The sequence below is a fragment of the Nelumbo lutea genome, chromosome 8, assembly GCF_056320005.1.
Source record: "Nelumbo lutea isolate HS-2025 chromosome 8, American lotus-T2T, whole genome shotgun sequence".
NCBI classification, from domain to species: domain Eukaryota; kingdom Viridiplantae; phylum Streptophyta; class Magnoliopsida; order Proteales; family Nelumbonaceae; genus Nelumbo; species Nelumbo lutea.
Genome location: NC_142691.1, coordinates 14,140,391 through 14,156,513, shown reverse-complemented (window position 1 = coordinate 14,156,513; position 16,123 = coordinate 14,140,391). Strand labels below are relative to the sequence as shown.

Sequence of the window (16,123 nt, the reverse complement as noted above, 5' to 3'; positions counted from 1 at the left end):
AAATCCTAGATCGTTTGCTTCATTTGTGTATCTCAACTTAATATAAGATTGATGTTTAATCTCTCACCACTTGCATCGATTTTTTTTTTCTTCACCGGAATTATAATTTTGTTGCTATTACAACTTAAAAAGAATCATATAAATAAGAAAACTCAAAATAAAAATGAAAAAACTAAAAACCCTATCTAATTTTGGCCATTGGGAATAATTGAACAAGATTATAACATATGAAAGTATTTTTTATTTTCTAATTTCTATTTTAAAATAAATAAAAAAATTTAGAATTAGTTTAAAAGCAACTCGAGAACCATTAACTAGACGTTGAACATTTTAATGATTAAACTAAGCTAGCGATTCTCTAACAATTTCAACGATTTTTTTTTCGTAAAATAGCAGTTCATGGTCAAATGGAACCAGTGACTTGATCGGTTTCCAAGCCAAACAATTTGACCATCTAATATTTAATTGTAAGGTTTAAATTATATAGTGAACTACTACTTTTTACCTCATTCAATTCCCTCAATTTAAATTTTACATTTTGTTAATAAATGAACAAAAGATAAAAGATATAAGAAAAAGATAAAACACTACAAAAGGAAGAATCTAGCAAAGCAGAATGACTGTCAATGATACTTGAAACTTTACAATTCAATTTGATTATCACATATTTGGATGATGTGTTTATGTAATCAGATTTGGATTTTGCAATATGCATATGATTAATGATAAAAAATAAAAGATATAAAATAAATAAAGTTTATAGAAAATTTTGAATATATTATTACTATAATTATTATCATCTAGAATTGCCACGTACAAAGCACATGCACACTTACTAGTATACAGACACATGTGTATGTATGCATATAAATATATACCTTAAGTACATGTGGGACGGTCTGACCTGTTTGACCTGAACAGTGGAACTGGTGTCTTGCAACCTGGATGCAATAACAGTTCGGCCTCCGGGTCATTTTTTAAAACATTGGATAGAATTACACATACAAAGGCCCTGACTTAACTTTTAACCATTCTCGTTTTCCCCCGCAAAAAATAACTGTTCTACAGGATAAGGCCCAGGCCCAGCTCAGTTATGATAACCCAGCCCAGTCCTACCAAATCTTGGCCAAGTACTTAAGTTGTGCTTCCACCCCAGATCCCCCAAGGGCTCATTTAGGAGGTCTGAGCTGAAGATTGTGCTGCTTTGAAGTACACTGAATAAGCTATCCAAACAAGCTAAAGTGGATAGCACTTCTAAATGACTGACTGACAGTCAATTTGGGCTCTCCAGATTTTTCACCAAAGATATAGGCTGTCTGTGTGAGGCCCACCTCGGAAAGTCAGAAGCTGCTACACTCCCATCCTCCCAAATAGGCACCAAGTGCGGCCATATTTCCCAAACAAGTTTTCAATGGGGAAAATTCTTGATCATTCGGCCTTCATTACAAAACAACCAGACTAACAGAGACCCATCCCCTTTCTTTACTAAATGTCTCAAAGTTTGGGTTAGGCTGGTCTTATAACAAGCCCAAAACTAATTAGGATCAGGTCCAGGCCCAGGTCCAATCTCTAGCCATAAAACCCTTGCTCAACTCAAGCAAAAAGCCCAGATGGCACAGATGAGTTCAGGTTGGACCTGCCCCATTTGCATCCCTACATGCTTAATGCATTTGTGGCTTTGAAACTCTATAAATCAATAAAATAGCTAGGAGGGCTCCTTTGCTAAGCTAGCTAAGTTGTCCCAGACCCTAGTTTGCCATTTGAGTTTTTCCTCAATGGCCTGGGAATCTTCCACATGGCAAATTAGCTCGGAGTTCCCCTCCTTGACCCAAGAAAGAGAATTCATGCCTCATTTTGTCATTGAATTTCAGCAGAATTTATGTGAAACTCTTCTTAACTTTTGAATTTTCAGCCACTGACCTTGAGTACTTGACCCATTAATATGTACCTAGCGATGTCAATGGACTGGTTTTGGGTTGGACCCATCCAAATCAAAATTAATTTAATGGTTCAAAGTATTTATTAGATTTGATTGAACCTGCTCCATCTGTGGGCGGATCATATTGAACCAATATCCAATCCATTGATAGAAGATAAGAACATAGGTGTCAGTGGACCATATTTGAATTGGAGCGAATCTAAATTAAAACCAATTTGAACAAATTGGATAGTCCAGGCATTAAATTAGACCAATCCAAAATGGTCCAAAGTCTTCATTGGATTGGATTGGATCTAGTCCATTTGTGGTGGACTCATATTGGACCAAATCTAGTCCAATTGACACCCCTAAATTGTACCAACCCTCCTGTTAGAAGAAGTTCAGTAAGGATGTGTTTGTATTGTTTCAATTGGAATTCACATGGAAATTCAAATGCATGTGAAATGGAACATCTCTGCACCAGAGCTCTCTAAAGTACAAGTTGGGTGACACATGAGAATTGATTCTCTTGGTCTATATTAGTTCAGACTGTCTCTCTAAATCACTCTAACTAAATAACTGGTTATTGATATTTTAATAAGTATAATTTAATTTATGTGTTAAATTCCACCACTATTTATTTTTGTTAGTTATAAGTTAAACTATTATAATTACTTTAATTCATAGACACATCCAAACACCTAAAATTAGAAGTTTAACCTATAATTTCCCATTCCTGATACTCTATCCATTCTTGCAATCCAAGCACACCCTAAAAGGATAAAAGAAAAACGGATGTATGTGTGTCCTACATTCCATCATTAAGAGAGAGAGAGATGCACATGTTGGTCCTTCGAAAGACTTGCCAATTCATCCATCACACTGATGCTAGTTGTTCCATCATTTGAGACATGCCCTTTATAATTTATATAGGTGGCTTTCATGATTTACCCTGGATATATGTTATGCATTTAAATCATAAAAGTGGGGTACTGTTAGTGAATAAATATACTTAGAACATAATTACAATCACTTACAAGAAGTCACTTCAAAGAATTATTAACCTTGAAATGAAACAACTTTCAGTCAGTAAGTTTTGTTTGTTTGATAGAAAAATAAGAGAGAAACAGAAAGTTGTTAGGGCTGCATTTTGTTGCAGTGCAAATTTTATTTGCATTGGTGTCAATGCATGGGAGTGCAAAACTGCAAATAGGCAGAGTGTAAATTCTGGTTTACTTTTGCTTCAGATTAGATCTTGTCTTATCTGTTTGTAAAAAGTAGAATGGTGTAGTCCCACCTTATATGCAAGAGAGTGGAGGTAGGAAGAGGGTTATTTATTTGAGGGTGAGGTAGGAAGAAAGATGATATGGCCCTCACTTTATATGAGAGAAAATTGAGGTATGCATGAGAAAGGTGATGCAGATTTACATCTGTTTTTTGTATGCAAAACTTATATTGCTTGATGAGTGCAAATGAGACAAAGTACAAATTTTGTGTCAAGTAAAAGTGCAAATCCTAGTTACAAATGAACAAATGCAAAATGCCTAAGAAATTTCACCCTTCTGTTTCTATCTTGTTTTCTATCAAACCAAACACAGCATAAAGACATCAAACTAATGACCTAGTATTGGTATTTCAATTATCATAGTGAGCATTCTTTACTAGCTAATTAAATTAATTGGATGCTGTAGATTAAAGACAGGTTGAAGAGTAAAAAATTAAGGCTGTGTTTGAATAAGCTTCAAATTTTGTATTTTTGAAGACCCAACCAAAGGACAATGCCCCAATTTCAGGATTTATACTCTAAGTGACTCTTACCAAACATTTAAAACTCCTTTTGATTCATTTTTGTTTTCAACAGTCTAAAAATCAAAAGCAAAAGATTATCCAACCTTAGATATAAGTTGGTTTTTATGAAAAATGATGTAATGAGATGGTTATCTTTTGTCTCATTCAAATTCAAGGGTGGCATAGATACAGCTCCCCTTCTTTTTTAAATAGAACCCTAGCTATGTCTTGATGGTACCATGTTCATATTTTATAATGGAATGAACTTTTACCAAACCTGTAGCCAACAATAAATCCAAAGATCTTCTACTGCAATTTTATTTCTTTTACTTGACTTTAAGGTTTTTGGCACTGTCAGGTTATGGCTCAAGTAAACAAGATAAGCAGATGGCCATGGCATAGTACGGAAGATGGCTTATTTTGATGGGCAGGCTCATATGCAGACACCCCTCATTTATTTGTGAATTATTATTTTAATTTGCCTGGAGAACCCAAAGCGCTTATCAGATTTAATTTGCCTAGAAATGAAGTCTTAATTTTGGTTCAGATTCATCACCACAAGGATGAAAAATGGTCAATTGTGTGTAAAGAACAAGAAAAAAACAGATCCCATCTGAGGCACAGTGATGATTTAATAAAAAGAAAGAGCAATCACTGAGGGGGTTGAGAAAGACCTTTGATTTTGTATCCACCCCAAAACTCCCCCTAGCCCGTTGTTTTCTGATCTGTCGCGACTTAATCTAATTAGCCCACTTCTCTTTGTCTCTTTAGAAATCATATTTGTTCAATAGTCATGGTCTAGGTTATTAGCGTGAAGTAAAGACAAAGTGTACCTATCTGTAATTTGGCAGCAGTCACCCATTGGGCTCAAGCCACCGTACTCTGATGTCTGATCGATTACTTAACTATCACAATTGCGTTTGAGATATAGGCTTCAGGGAAACTTTTATGTGCCATGGTGATATTGGGGTAACTATGATTTCATAATTTTCCTTCAAATACACATAAGTTTTAGCCTTTTCCTCCCTTTATTTAAGATACACTATTTTGTATAGTTGGGTTGGAGTGTTTGTTTGCCAGGTGGCTGCTGCTCTGCAGGTCCAAAGCAAAGGGGTTATGCTTATGAAGCCAATTTGGACAAGAAACATTTGACAAGCATGTTTTTGTCTTGATATGTGGTAATCTTTTTTTCTTAAAGTCTTGTATATAATAGTTATTTGCAGTATTTCTGTGGTGTGCAATAGGAGACAGATTTTTATCAATTCATTCATTTATAGTTTGATGAAATATCACAAAATAAGGAAAGGGAGAAACAGTGAGAAGACAAGGGTTCTGGGTTCCGTCTGTGAAAAAGGTTGGAACCAAGTCTCATGGGTCTCCTCATTTTGTTTTTATTTTTATTTTTTATTTTTTATTTTTTATTTATCTAGAGAGAGTTTGGTGGATAATTTAGGGGTGGCCATGAGTCAAGCCTTTCACAAGATATTCGAGTTGAATTTGAGCTTAATATATAGGCTCACTTGTTAATCGATCCGAGCTCAAGCCTAGTGAAGCTTGGCTCGTGAGCCTAGTATTAAATAAATAATTTTTATTATATTTATATACATACATACATACATACATACATACATATATATAATATTTTTATTTTTATATACATGCATACATATATATAATACATAATTTTATTATATATAATAATATTTTTATTTTTCATGTATAATAGTAAATAATTTTTATGATTCTTAATTTTTTTTTGTCTAAAAAATAAAAAATAATTTTATATATATAATTTTTATTTAAAAAAACTTGGCTTATAGTCGAGATCGAGCCAAGCCAAACTAGAACTTGTGAGCTATGAATCGAGCCAAGCTTGAACTCAAGTCTCTATCTCGAATCGAGCTCAAGCTCGAACTCGAACCTAATACTATTCCTACAAGCCGAACTTGAATAGCCAAGTATTCAACTCAGCTTGCTCGAATCCACCCCTAGTGGACACAAGATTCATGAATCAAGATGACAAGCTTGACTTGGAGAAAACTTGGATCAAGCCACTGGAGCCTACAATTTCAGATTATAAGTTGGGCTTGAGTGAGAGATCATAATTCCTAACTCTAATGAAGATTCTTCAAGGCTCAAGATAGGTCTTGGGCAAGCCAACTCATCCTGTAACTTGACAAGGTATAGAACCTGGAATGTTGTATTATTGGAACCTATTCAGGAAGTCAATCTGTATATTCAGAGCAACTCACAGAATTCAAGACTTGGATGACAATTACATGAGAATTGAGATGCTTCATGGATGATTTGGAAAGTAGATGAATCCACTTGGTGACACATGCATGGAATCCAGTTTCTTCCCCATTGTTCTGGATAAATTCATGGTTTATTATGTTGGTTTTGCTTTTGCCTTTAGATTGGACTTGGCTTGTTTGTGATTGCAAGGAAAGCCACGTTCTTTTATGGAACAAAAGAGGACAAGAGGAAAAAAAACGGGACAGAGTGCTTCAAGAGTGTCATAACTCACAAGACAAGTTGTAATGTTGATTGTGATTGTGCAGTTATTTTGAATTTAGCATTTACCCAGTTTAGAAAAAGAGTATTAGGCTAAGTTTGGGAGTGATTTAAGATAATTACTTATTGGCATTTAGGAAATAAGTCATTGCTTATTCTGAGAATAAATACTTATTTGAGAAATCCATAATTTGAGCTTATTTTTTAAATGCTTATTCAATCAATAAGCACTTATTTCCTTTCTGACCTGTCTTGGCCCACATATTATTTTGAGAATACCTATACTATTCCTATTTGAAATGATGTGTTTTTTCACCAAAATGCTTATTTTTCAAATAAGCACTCACAAACTTGGCCTTAAAAGGCTTTAGCCGGTGTTTGGTTTTACATTCTACATATTTATATTTATACTCTTTTCAAACTGAGCCATGAGAGAAGATTGGGTAATGCCTCTAAAGAAAAAGCAGCAGTGGAGTAACAGGATTCTATTTGTCCCTTTTCTAAATATAGTAATGGGATAGCATATTCCACTAAGGAGAGTTGGATATTTTTTTTTGTCATGATAATTAACTGCTAAGCGATGGGACCTCTAGACAATGAAATTTCATATGGGTACAAAAGATAATGGGCCATTGATGCAAATTTTCAATTTACTAATAACTTGGCTTTGACATTGACATTGATAATAAGAGTTTGTCTAGATTTTTTATCATGTACTATGTATATATTTGTTATATTTGTTGCATCATGAAGGGAATCACAAATTTATGTATATCTATATATGCATAGGACTTATACAAAGAATTGGATGCTATTCACAACCTAAAAGCTTACCCCCTTAGATTATGGGCCATTCCTCACAACTGACATACCCATCTCAGCAACATTTGTATATGTACTATCTATGTATATTGACAAAGAATTTAAATAATGTCAGCATTTTTCTATGGTTTCTAGTACTAATTTATTTGAGAAAATTGGGTTATTATTTGTGGAATTTTTTGGTAGTATCTCATGTAGGTCTCATGGACTAGGGAAAAATTCTTGCTTTGAGACTCTTTGTGACTTCAAGTTAATTTGTCATGTATAAGATTCTTTGATATCTAGGAAAGTATATTAAATCAACGTTCAAAGTATTGACACGTATCAATATGTATCAACCTGCTAGTGGTTTTCCGATATGTTCCTATAATGGTTGTATGTTGTATCGGATCAGCTACTGGTTCAGAGAGTAGTCAGGCCTTAAATCGGCCATTCTAAACCGATTTAAAAGAAAGTAAAACATAAAAATAGCACCGGCACAGGTCGATACACCGGTGTATTGGCCTGTATCGATATTTAGAACCTTATATTAAACTAACAGAAGACCCACCAATTTGGATTTGTTAAGGACAAAAGGTTTTCGTCCAGCACCTATTGCTTTGTTGATCGCATGGTATTTCTCCCCAGAAGAAAATATGAGCTTCAAAAATGGGGAAAGAGGTTAACTAGCCAGGTCAGGTTGGGAGATTCTCTATATCAATCTGCCTAAAGGTAGATTCTCTTATAATTTTATAATATAAAACTTATGGACCTTTTACAGTTTCCACAATGGCAATTGTAGAAATATCAGCGCCCCACATGATGCATCTTGGACCCTATATACACATCTCAGCGTGCGTTAAAACATCTTCCGCATTTTACCATTGAGAGATGTTCCCAATACATGATTGAAATATACTGCGGAGTACCAATGTTGCAATGTAAACTCGTAGCAGCCGAGCCAGTATGTTTGGGATCCCACATTAGGCCTGACTGGTGGAAAACAAATCATGCCAATTCCAATATTTTGAAGTTAGCTTTCTGTTCTGTCCCCCATTTTGAACCTCGTTTTGTTCTTGAAGAAATTCCATGTGGATGGTTGACAAAATTTTATTTCCTCCAAATTAGGGTAGGCCTTTGGGTTGCTTAATAAGCCAGTGACTAAAAAAATCTTCCACCTGACAAATTGGTTTTGAACTCAGGATTCATTTCCTTATGACGTGTTTTAGCCATCGGTAAAATCTATGGTGCATTATATGGAAATTGCTGCCGTATGGCCGGGTCAAGTTTATGGTGAATCCAAGCCCAATCCTAAGATTTGGCCTAAGGTCTGAGTCAGAGGTCAAACTCGATCTTCTCAACCTGAACCCTACTTATAGAGTAATTTGAGGCAGTCGGATTAGACTCAGGCCCAGGCTGGGCTTGGGTTGGTGTAAAATTACACATGCATGCATACATTTATGCAAATATGTATGTATATGTAAATACATGCATACATTTATGCAAATATGTATGTATATGTAAATACATACATACATATGTATGTATGTATGTGTGTATATGTATGTATATATGTATGTATGCATGTATGAATATATATAGTTGGGCCAGGTTCAGGCTACCTAAAGGCTAGGCGTAGGCCCAACTCAAAAATTAAAAAGCCCAAAGTCTTGGGCCTAAGCTTAGCCCATGTGAAATTTTAGGCTGGGTTGGTCTGGACTTCGGCACGCCCAATATGCATTTCTAAGTGAAGAAATTAGTGATAAAGTGACACATTAGTAATATCTTTAATATTGTTAAAGTCTTTAATGATAATTACAATAGGAATCAATAAAAAATAAGTAAACTATGTAAATTAATGTAATTGATTGGAATTTTGATATAATATGCTGTAAAAGTTTTGAAATGCACCATAGTTGAACTCCTAACCATATATGCAAAATAATCCCACTTTTATGGTTTTCCAGCAACATAGATTTATCCATATGACAAATAAAAGGGGGCACACTACATACATGACCATGGTTTTTAAAACCGGACCGAAAATAAAACTATTTTGACCACCAATTTTTTAGTCAAACAGTCTGGCCATTAGGTCTAAAACCCGGTTGGATGGTTTTGGGGGTCCAAAACTAGACCCAGAGCCATAACTGATTCCCAAGTCAAGCGGTGGTCTGATTTTCAAAACCATGAACATGACACACGATTGGAGTGTTTTCAGTTTCTCAAACACCTTAACTCATGGTTGTCAAGTTTGCCCAACCTTGACCCAGACCATGAGGCAATCCTTCACCCAAGTTACCCAACCGTGTGTTTTTCAATTCTGATCATGACTGGACGGGCCCAATCCATAACCAAATGCCATCCAAATTTAAGCCAAGAAAATGACTACACAGAAATGATGATCTAGGCATCTAGCTCAAAGTTGGATCTAGATGATCTCTTGGACCAATTAGAGCAATTCTAAAGAGCCCATCTGTGGACCAGTCTAATGGTGCTGGTCTCAGTTCAACCCCCAGAAGAAGGGGTTTTTACAGTTCAGTCCACCCTTGTAAATCTAGAGCTTCACGGGGTGGATTGAATCCTGAGCGTAGATTAATATCAAATTTACGGATAGGATGTGATTTATAGGAGGGCATTTCGGGAATTGCAATCCAAAATTCTCAAAGAAAAAAAAAAAGAAAAAATCTGAGAAAATAAATTATTTTTTAGTAATTGAATGGAATTGGAGACGTCTTAAGATCTTCATTTAATTGATAGATATCCAAAGGCAAAAGCCAATCAAACCTGAAAATGTCTTGGCATTCCTCTGTCACCCAGTTAATGATCTTAAATTGGAAAAGATCCTACATACCTTTATCTGTCCTCACCAGAGATCAGACAATGAAAAAGACTAAAGATTGTGTTTGTCAGAACTCTGAAACTTCTAATGGCCGTTAGATTGTTGACCGCGATTGTCATTACATAGATTGTTTTTTAGGAGGTAAGAATAAGATCCATGTAGGCCTAGTAAAGAAGAGAAGATAATTATGTTTTATGGTTCAGAATTTGGGGACATTCATCATTTCAATCCCCAAGATAAAAAAAATGATTGCCAGATGGAGAAAAAAAATCAGCCAAGGTAAGAAAATTAGAAAACTCTGTTTTACATTTGTTTTATTTATTTATTTCTGAATGATAGACACTCGTGAATAAAATTGGTCTCAGAAGGTGACAGAAACAGAGGTGGAGATTCCTTCCAGTCTTCCACATTCGATGATTGGTCACAGTGATAACCGCTGAAACGCATATAAAAAAAAAGCCCTCGGAACTGGGAGGATGATGTTGTCACTTGCTCTCTTCAATCTTCTACAAGAATTTTGATTTTGATGTTAGGTCTTGTTTATAGCTGGTGACTGTAGAGAACCAATGAAGATTTCTGGTTTTGCTTTTGGGAGTCGAGTGTGATTTACAATTTTTGGTCTGGGGTGTGGGTCAAAATCAAGACCCGGGAAATTCTGGAGTCGGATTCGGTGTTTAGAAGTTGAAACATGGGAAACCAGTTAAAGGTTACGGTGAATTTTCTGCTATAAGGCTGAAACTTAGAAAGTTGGTGAAGGTCTGCTACTTGCTTAACAAATGCAGAGAGTTCTTCAACCGATGACAGTTTAGTAACTTTTCGAGGCGGGTTTATGGTTTTAGGTGCTGAAGTATAAACCTGTCATTTGAAGTTACTAGCTTTTAGAGGTGAGTGTTTTTAAAGCGGCTCAAGTTCAGATGGTCTCAGAGATTAGTGGCTTATTAATGGAACTTGAGTTCTAGGTGGTGAGTTTCAGACTACCATACAGGTTTTTCTGGCTTTCAGAGGTGATTTAAGGTATTGGGGATGTTTGATGGAAGCATGATAATGCCTTTCCACACATTGAATTGCCCATCACATCTGGTAGGTAACATAAATAAGCATAGGAGCCTGTATAGAACCTGGCTAAATCCGGTTCTGGCTGCACAACCGTCTTCAACTCTCCCGCATACTGATGACAGTAGTAATTTACTTGAATCAAAGAGGAGTTCTGTTTCTGTTTCAGCTCCTACTAGCAGTCAGACATCTGGTCCCTTGCTCAACCAAGCTAATACAGTAGGTATTATTGGAGGGGCATCAACTGTTTCTACTCTGACTTTCTTGGAAAAACTCATCTTTTGGAGTGCAAAGAATGGAGAGGAGAACCTCCCTTTTGTTGTCTGCAGTGATCCGGCTCTGAACAAGGAGCTTTCTTCCTGCGAAAGGAGTGCCGTTCCCTATCGTCATACCAAAACTGCTCTTTACCAATTGGATTATACTCCTGTTGTGGAGAATTTGCGGCATAAAAGGGCTTTTCTTGAGCACTCAGGCGCACGTTGTATTGTTATGCCTTGTCATATCTCCCATACATGGCATGAGGAGATCTCTGAAGGCTGTTCTGTACCTTTTCTTCATGTAGGTGAGTGTGTTGCCTCAGAGCTCAAGGAAGCAAACTTGAAGCCAATTGAGGCTGGGGGTAATTTGAGGATAGGGGTCCTTGCCACATATGCAACTTTAAAAGCTGGTTTCTATCAGGAGAAGCTCCAGAGTCAGGTCAGCTACTATTCAGTTTAGATTGTTTGGTATTTAAAAAGTAATCCAAATACTTAAATTAGTAGAAATATGGATTACTTATTGAAGATGGATTTTGGGTCGTGGGATATATTGTACTAAAAATTCAAAATCCAAAATCTGTACCAAGTTAGCAGGGTGGTATTTTCCGCATACAGTTTAAAACATTATGGATATGTTCATGACCAGGTCTTGTTACAATAGTATGTAAGCAGAGGTTCTCTTCTTCACACAATTGCATAGCATATTTTCTTAGACATAAGATCTACTTTATTTACAATACAGATTTATTGTTTGTCCACTAAAAGTATCACAACTTCTTACTTTTCTTCTTCTCCTTTTTTTCCTTTTTTTTTTTTAATTTCCAATGTTTATCTACTATTGCTTCCCACTTCACACTGGTACCTTATCATTATTTTTGGCTTCATTGTGTTCATGTACTGAATGAATACTTAAAGTCAGTTTGGTTTTGCTTCATATGCACATTGTGGGTTTTATATCAAGGTTATTGTTGCCTATTTTCCCTAAGAGCATGAGTTTGGAGGTTATTCTTGTGTAGGTCTTAGTAGTCATGTTTCTCAAGAAGAGGTCTAGAAATAGGCAAACTGAGAACTATCACTGTAAATAATCTTGAATGGTTATTTGCAACTTTTTATTACTTTAGAAAAAATGAAATTTATGAAGAAATTTATTTTTTTGAATAATCACATTATGAAAATAGGATAATTTGATGGAACAAATAGTGTCTGTGCAGTTACAGTAGTTAGAATTTTGCAAGATTAAGATTCTAAAGTAGGAAGATTGCCTTGGTTTGTAAGCTCCTGCTATTAAGTCTTGGTTTGGGAAGAGTGCAAATACAAATATGTACAGTACAAAGGCAAGGTTTAGAAATACAATATACAAGGTTTTAAACTGTTTGCATTTATATATGCACTCATCCCAAACTGAGCCTATGGTTCAGATTTGCAGCTAATTTTTATCTTTTTATGTATATTCAAATAATCTAGGATTAGTACAAATTGAACTTGTCTTAGGTCGTGATAGATGTATTGGAAATTTTTATTCTAGGATGTGAAGTTTGCTTGGATATCCTGCCATTAGGGTTCAGGTTTTCAATAATAAGCTTTGATTCAATTTGGATTGCACATCATGCAATCTTATATCTAACCTGATGCTCTCTCTCTCTCTCTCTCTCTCTCTCTCTCTCAGAGTCTGTTGTAGCCCAAGATTTAAACAAAGTTAAAATAATTAATAAAATACTCGGTGTTAAAGGTGATGCTGTTATCTAATTAAGAAAATAATTAAGATTTAAACAAAGTTAAATCTTAATTAAGCTACAACCCAGTGTTGTAGCTTAAGATTTAAACAAAGTTAAAATAATTAAGAAAATACTCAGTGTTAAAGACGATGCTCTTATCTAATTAAGAAAATACTGAGGCAGTTCTCTGAGTGGAAGAATACTGCTAGTTATGAAACTCCTCCATTAACTTTGTTGAGCTATTTATGTTTAAATATCATAGGAGAGCAAGAAAACACATATTCCAGGATATGCTGGATGTGACTATTTGAGGATGACACGTACAAGGGTGAATCATTCTAGTGTTGTTCAGGGTACTTGTTGTGTTCCTGTTTATTGTTATTAAGTTTCTCCAAGTTTCATTTCAAATTTTAGGAACACAATCGAATTTCATGGGAATTACTGACAATTGAATGTCAAATCATTTGATAAGAGTTACAGAAGTCAAAAGCCTTGCAACATGAACATAGTACAGGGTTTTGGGTATCGTGGTGGACTTTTTCTGAAGCCTGAATGAACTGGATAATGTCTATCATGAATTATCCTGTGGCTTATAATTTAAAAAATTTGATTTGAAAGCTAAAATAGGTTTGGTGGTGTCTCATCCCCTCAAAATAAATAAATGGAGATCTTATGTTTTTTCCTTTTGTACATTTCTTTTTCTTGTTATCTAATCTCCTAATGCAATCAGCTTTGAATTAGTTGGATAGATATAGGTATCTTCTCTACTAGGAGATATGTAGAAGCAGTATTAGTCCTTCTGAAGGTTACACTGAGAGAAGGTATAGGAGAGTCATAGATCAAATGAGATAATATTAAACATGATTGTATTGAAAGGATAATCCAAATAAATAAACAAAAATAACATACACACATGTATGATACTCCATTACTTGCTTGATCCTTCTGCACATCCTAATCTCACATCATTGATTCCATAATTCAGATTACCAATAAAAAAAAATCATAACTTAGATGCTTCTTGTGTCATCTGCAAGCTTGGCTCTTAAAATCTTCTGATTTGAACAATTTAAAACCAATGCCTTTTTGCTCCATAGAGCATAAATATGGTAAGTTATAGAATTCCTTAATGATATGTGAAAATATCATGTCATCTGTGTGTATATTTAACCGACTAGATTACCCTTAGACTAAAATGTAATAAAAACATTGCAAGTCCATAATAATTGCTAGAAGCAAAAATAGTGGATCACAGTTACTGATAAAAAAAAAGTGGATCTCCTATTTATCCCAGCAACACTGCATAGGGAGAAATTCCTTCCTTTGAGGTCTGGTTAATCATATAATAAACTTGAAACTGGAGATATTTTATATTCAAAATTAATTTTTTAATTTCTTAGTTACATGGAGAGTGGAGACTAATAACACGAGGGGATGGTGGGAATAGGGAAAAAGTCTTGTTGGATGGAAATTGAGAAAAATAAAGTTTTAAAATACTACATTGTCATGGATCCTGTCCCCCACTCTAAGCAGTGAAAAAAATGTAAATCAGTGTATAAACACATTTTACACCTACATGGCTGTGCCACATGTGAACCAATTAAGTATTTTGCAAATTTCAGAAGCTTATCATTGTCACCAAGATTTCTTTGCATATTCATCCATAACCTGCTTCACCTGGTGAAATCCTATAGGTAAAATCTATCACCTATGGTTTGAAAAGTACAATTCCTGATGATAAAGGAGTCTACAGTTGAATTGTTTATCCACTTACAGTATTCCCCCACCCCCAACCTCCCAAGCAACAAAAGAATATATGGAATATATGGCCTTCATTTGGAGGAAATAGAAATTATCCCATGTCATATTTATCAGTTTCATCCTATTCATCTAATGTGCAGGGGTTTGAGGTTGTGCTGCCAGATAAAGCAACCATGGAGCACATTGTGATTCCTGCTATTGAAGCTTTGAACAGGAAGGATATTGAAGGAGCAAGAAATCTCTTGAGAATTGCACTCCAGGTTCTTCTAGTGAGGGCTGTAAACACTGTGATCCTTGCATCTGATGACATGTGTGGTCTCTTACCTTGGGGTGATCCTCTTCTGAAGAAATGCATAGATCCAATGGATGCTTTAGCGAGATCAACCGTCAAGTGGGCTCAATCTTATGGAAAGACTCATGTAGACACTTAAACTATACCTATGTTCTTTAAATGCTTGCTGCTGATATGGCTGTTATGGTGGGAAAATCTATCAAGAAATCAGTTGTTTCATATTGTTGTATCAAACAAAGGTTATTATAGGCAGAGCCAAACCGAAGATAGCACACAGGCAGACTGTTTCTTCTCTGTACATTTGGGTAAGGGCCATTACCTCATGTTGGTCCTGTTTATAAGGGGTCCTTGGAGGGGTGGACTGGACGCAGACCTACCCTCCAGCATTTTCTTACATGTAGTGCTGTGCTGAGACTTAAACCTCCATTCTCATGGTTATCAGCTCAAGATCTAATCCTGTTCCACCACTTAATCTGAAGATTCAAGTGCAACTTTTCTTGTTATCTCTAGCCATGCCATACTGGGCCTCTCTTATCCTTCAGGACATTCTTCTTGAATAATCAGCCAGAAGCTATCAAGGAAAAGGGGCTACACAAGGCGTGGCATAGCTCACCCTCAAATGTCCCCAAAGACTTGGGGCAAATTTGTTGACCTTAATCGTGCTAGCCAGGAGGTTTTGACCAATACTAGCCAAGAATTCTGCCGCTTTGTTGCATTAATTATGAAGTATTATTCCCTATCTGCTCAGAAATCTTCCTCCAAAAGCTTTTCCCACTGGTGACTAGCAGACGCATTGCTACATTGCATCACTTTTTTTTGGTGTGATCCTTGGCTTTCAGGACTCAAAGCCAACGGAAATTGAACCGATATCCAAAGTGAATATGGTGAAAGTGTTTCAAATAGTCCTAATGTTAGCATTTTTAGGTCTGCAATTTTGGGTGGGTCTAACCAAGTCCAGACCGAATGAACCCAGAATTTTTGGTCCTCAAACTAGACCTGAGCCCAAAACCTTGGGTTTCTTCATTTTTCAGGCAAGCCGGTTCAGATAGGCTTAAGACCATTTTTAATACGTTGAAATTTTAGTCAGACAGGTGGGGCTTGAACCTGGGTTCAATGCCGTAAGCCCAAGTGTTAAGATTTGGCTTAGGTTGACCTTACACTCGTCCCACCCCGAAATGATAA

At 35.7% G+C, this 16,123-nt stretch overlaps 1 protein-coding gene across 3 annotated transcripts; it reads left to right on the top strand.

The window, feature by feature from the left end:
* The first annotated feature begins 10,045 nt into the window (after positions 1-10,045).
* LOC148842877 (uncharacterized) lies at positions 10,046-15,388 on the top strand. 3 transcript variants are annotated; one of them, XM_088959566.1, is made up of 3 exons: positions 10,046-10,142; positions 10,232-11,612; positions 14,790-15,388. In XM_088959566.1, the coding sequence occupies exons 2-3, from the start codon at positions 10,887-10,889 to the stop codon at positions 15,078-15,080; spliced, it is 1,017 nt and encodes a 338-aa protein (XP_088815692.1). In that variant the 5' UTR covers positions 10,046-10,142; positions 10,232-10,886; the 3' UTR covers positions 15,081-15,388. The 3 variants fall into 3 exon arrangements, with proteins under 3 accessions (XP_088815692.1, XP_088815691.1, XP_088815693.1); XM_088959565.1 differs by having other exon boundaries at positions 10,076-10,142; positions 10,229-11,612; XM_088959567.1 differs by lacking the exon at positions 10,046-10,142 and having other exon boundaries at positions 10,219-11,612.
* Positions 15,389-16,123: the final 735 nt, after the last annotated feature.

Bases quoted from the DNA above. Each gene is read 5' to 3' on its own strand.
- LOC148842877 (XM_088959566.1), top strand. From the start codon at position 10,887: ATGTTTGATGGAAGCATGATAATGCCTTTCCACACATTGAATTGCCCA. The intron at 11,613-14,789 runs GTCAGCTACTAT...TCTAATGTGCAG, and splicing joins AGGAGAAGCTCCAGAGTCAG to GGGTTTGAGGTTGTGCTGCC.